Source organism: Octopus bimaculoides, chromosome 20 (assembly GCF_001194135.2).
Source record: "Octopus bimaculoides isolate UCB-OBI-ISO-001 chromosome 20, ASM119413v2, whole genome shotgun sequence".
Taxonomy (NCBI): Eukaryota; Metazoa; Mollusca; class Cephalopoda; order Octopoda; family Octopodidae; genus Octopus; species Octopus bimaculoides.
The window spans coordinates 41,268,750-41,272,781 of NC_069000.1; the positions used below are offsets into that span (position 1 = coordinate 41,268,750).

Here is a 4,032-nt window from a genome sequence, read left to right on the forward strand (position 1 = left end):
ATATATATGTATATATATATATATATACACATATGCAGAGAATGCTGTATTGTGTGTACATCCCTAGAAAACACGAAGAAGATTGGAATATTGCTTTTGTCCAGTCGCTCGTTCATCAGACATAATCCGGAGCCAAAATCCAGAATATTATTTACCAGTGCTAGAAATGTCCATCTCTTCAGTGATCATGGGTAACTACGCTAAACAACGCTAAAATCCAAACAACAGAGCTTTTGCATCAGTTCAAGCAACTTTTAAATATTGCATCATAATCCCTTGAGAGTTTCTTTTAAGCACGCAGTGGAAAAGTCCAACAACGGATTATGACGACATACATGAAAGACTGGCGTCGGGCTATTGCGTACGTCAGCAGAAAATTATGCAAGTCTATACTTCTAGCACAGAAATGTAGACCACATAATTAGTCTACTCTTGAAAAACAACAGGGATATTATCACCGTTTGTAATGTGCATGTTTTTGCCATATAAAAGCGCGAAATAAAGAAATACCCGATGCCCAGAGGGTTAGGAATGCAATTAAACCGTCAAGATGTAACAGGATATAATCGATTTGCAGGAATAATAAATGTCGATGTCACTCACATCTTCATAAGAAGCTGTTCGAAAATGTCTTCGTTGTATTGCTTTACTTAAAATTCTTAACGAGAATAAATACTCTGAATTTCTATTTGTCTGATGTTATTTATATTTTTTCACAGAACCGTTTCATCTCCAAGAAATCTCTTGACGATAAACCTGATGACACACCAAGTAAGAACTAATTTTATATCGTACAGGACGACAACATGGAAGATATGTTCGGGAATGAGATAAAATATTTAAAAAGTAGTCAATTTTCAGTTCAACAGTGTTTAGCTGAAGTCATTTACCCGTGTCTCCTTACCTTTATAATTTATAATTTCACCAACGTTGAATTGGCTCTACATCACTATTCATATTTCTTCAGGAATATATACTAAGATTAAATTTATTTAAAAATATATTCTACTTTACAATAATTTCCTTAATGAAATGTAACTCTATTATACTATGGCATTAATTGTGTGTATATGAGTATGTGTGCAGGGCTACGTCCCCCTCTTCATCTGCGAACCCAATGCCGAAGCTGGCGCTTCACTGTATTTATATCTACAAGTTAGCACACTGCTCAGTCTTGTGCTTTCAATCACCCGAGAATAGAGACCCGAAATAATGATGTTCCATTTTCATGCAGAGTGTATGTTAGTCATCCCTGACTTGGACCACTCAGCAACCAACACATTCAAAGCTAACAATGCTTCTACTGAAGTCCAACATTCACATTGAAAATGTTTGGCTTTTACACAAATACAAACGATTGGGCCTCCGTATAAGTATTTTACGGCAAGCAGTATTTTCCCCTTAATCTCACCTTCCTGGTAAATCATCCGCAACATGTCAAATAACCCGTAACCTTATTCCTTTTCGTGATTTACAGCGTATTCCCCTTGGAAATACTTCAATGTTTCCTCGAAGATCTACCTTTGAACGAATATCTGGTCGGGTGTACTGCGTCCAGGACAGTAATTTTGGGCGCAGGTACCCTTATAAATAACCGTATCTTAAAACAATATTTATATCATAGAGAGTCCGTTTCCTGCACAGAAGGCTAGCATGGCCGCCCCATTAAGTTCAGTGACGACATTCCGCCTAATCAATCCTTCTTACGGTTATCAATAGCAAGGTGTGCACTCAAGTCTCCTTGCAGGACAAATGACTTTACCCCAGATATATTTAAATCTGAGGTGACTTCGTTAAGGAAGGTGTTGTATGTGTCCTCGCTTTTTGTTGCATTTACGTGCTGCAGTCACAGCGGTCCTTCATTCAACCTTAGCTTCAAGAGTTTGATCCTCACACCTAGTGGTATTCACTCCATAATACAATCCGAAAGCCGGGGATTGAGAGTGTCCTAATCCCAACTGTACAGACATTGTTGGCACCACACTTGCGTAGTGGAGTTTCAAGCCTATATCCAAGTGTACGCTATCGGAACAACGAAATTTTGTAGAGGAGACACCGATTATATCTAACTAGCAGATTATATCTAACAATTTTGACATTTTAATTCTCAATTATTAACGGTTATTCTCTTCTTGACCTGCTTTGGGCTGCTGGGACCGCAAATTTTGTACTCCCTCCCCAAACATCCCAAATTACATTGCAGATTTCTTGCTGGTTGCACCAGCATTGGGTGTGGTGAGTAATATATTTATTGAATGGGTTCCTCTACTCAAGATCCGGATGCGATACCTTTTAACTCACTCGACAGATGATGCGGTATGGTTGTTCTTTCGAATCTTTTTCATATTGTAGTTATGATGGCCTTATTTGCGCCAAGCACCAAGCTGATATTTATAACTGATCGATGTATATTCGCATCAGGTGCCAAGAATTGATAATATTGAATACATATCTATTAAAAAAGAATTTTGACATTATTCTTTTGAGAAATATATATGTTCACATCCAGCTTAACGTACATAAATACATCCATTCATAGGGGAGACAAATACACATTCTGATATGCTGAGATTAATCTCCGAAATCTTTGACATCAACGTCAACAGTAGGCTCAATAGACACATAACTTTGTTCTTCCTTTATAATTTATTCTTATCTTTTACATCTGTCATTCTGACTTTCATTCATTCACTCTTTCTTTCTCTCTTAAATTCTATATTTCTCTCTTCTCTATCAATTCCTTCCCATCCAACAACCTGCTTTCTTGATGATTCACTAATTCTTTCTTTCAAACTACATTGTTTCATTTAAATTTCACAGGACCAGGTGTTGGATCACTGTATACCCGGTGGGGCAGAACAACTTGTCCTCCTCATTCAAAACTTGTATATGAAGGTTAGTATACTCTGTAATTCTGTCCTCTCTCTCTCTCTTCTTTTTCTGTTTCTCCTATTCTCTCTTTGTGTCGTCTCCTTTCTCTCTCTACCTCTCTCTCACGCACACACACTCACTCTTTTCCGGGTTGTCTGATATAAACATACACAAACCATCTTATGATATATTACGTTTCAAACGATACCTATAGATTCCATAGAGACTACACAAGACTGCTTACTTCTTTGTAGGTATTTGGTCAAAACAGAATTTTATATGTTGTCTATTAAGGACCAGGTGAAAAGGATGTTGTCTAACCTCAGAATATAGATATCTGTAAGTTAAATTACAAATAGGGGATAGACTGAAGTCCAGTGTAGCGAACAAGAATTCCAGGCTGGCTAGCTATGGATTGTAGATATCAAATGCTGAGTCTGTTAACTGTTGTTATCAACTGAAGTGGTTACAAGCGGTGAGATTGTACGTGAGTGACCACAGGTGAAGGCTGACAGCTTGAGTAACATTAACTAGAATGTCCAATGAGTGTAATCATGGCCCAAATTGAACACGGTCTATTGGAATTGATGACAATGACTGTAAATGTTTAATGAAATGAACACAAAATGTATAATGTGGACTGGACAAGCCACATACTGTAACTAATGGGAAAAACTGATTGAGGGCTGTATTTATTAAGTAAAATATAGAGAGACTAAGTATTACTGAGAGAACACAACTGAGTACAGAGTGCACTTCTATTCTTCTCCGCCTCAGCGAAATCGTCCTATACCTCAAATCTTTCTCTTTTCGTGCACCACCTCACCTCATTAATTGTCCAGTTTATCTTTGTAAAGTAATTCTGACATTTCCAATTCAAAGCAGCTGCTTACCACCTTTTCTCTAATCAACCTCACATCCTTTGAAAATACTCTTAATCTGTTCTCTATAAACCCTACGCATATTATTTATCGGTCGCCGACTCAGCTGTCCATTCATCTTAAGCAATATGTCCTCACTGAACTTCACAATTCTCCACCCCCACCTCGTTCATGTATTGCATGAAATAAAGTCTGTGTGATCAAAATGAGTATGTACGCCTGACTGGTCCGAGACTAACCGATAGGTTTAGCCACCCACACGCGTTTGGTCGACTCAACA

General features: G+C 37.8%; 1 protein-coding gene across 1 annotated transcript in view; it reads left to right on the plus strand.

Moving 5' to 3' along the window:
• LOC106878766 (short-chain collagen C4) overlaps positions 1-4,032 on the plus strand; it is a 10,272-nt gene that overhangs the window by 5,272 nt on the left and 968 nt on the right. The window contains exons 2-3 of the mRNA XM_052975019.1: positions 720-771; positions 2,821-2,895. Coding sequence (XP_052830979.1) covers positions 720-771; positions 2,821-2,895 — 127 coding nt within the window. The remainder of the gene's footprint in view (positions 1-719; positions 772-2,820; positions 2,896-4,032) is intronic.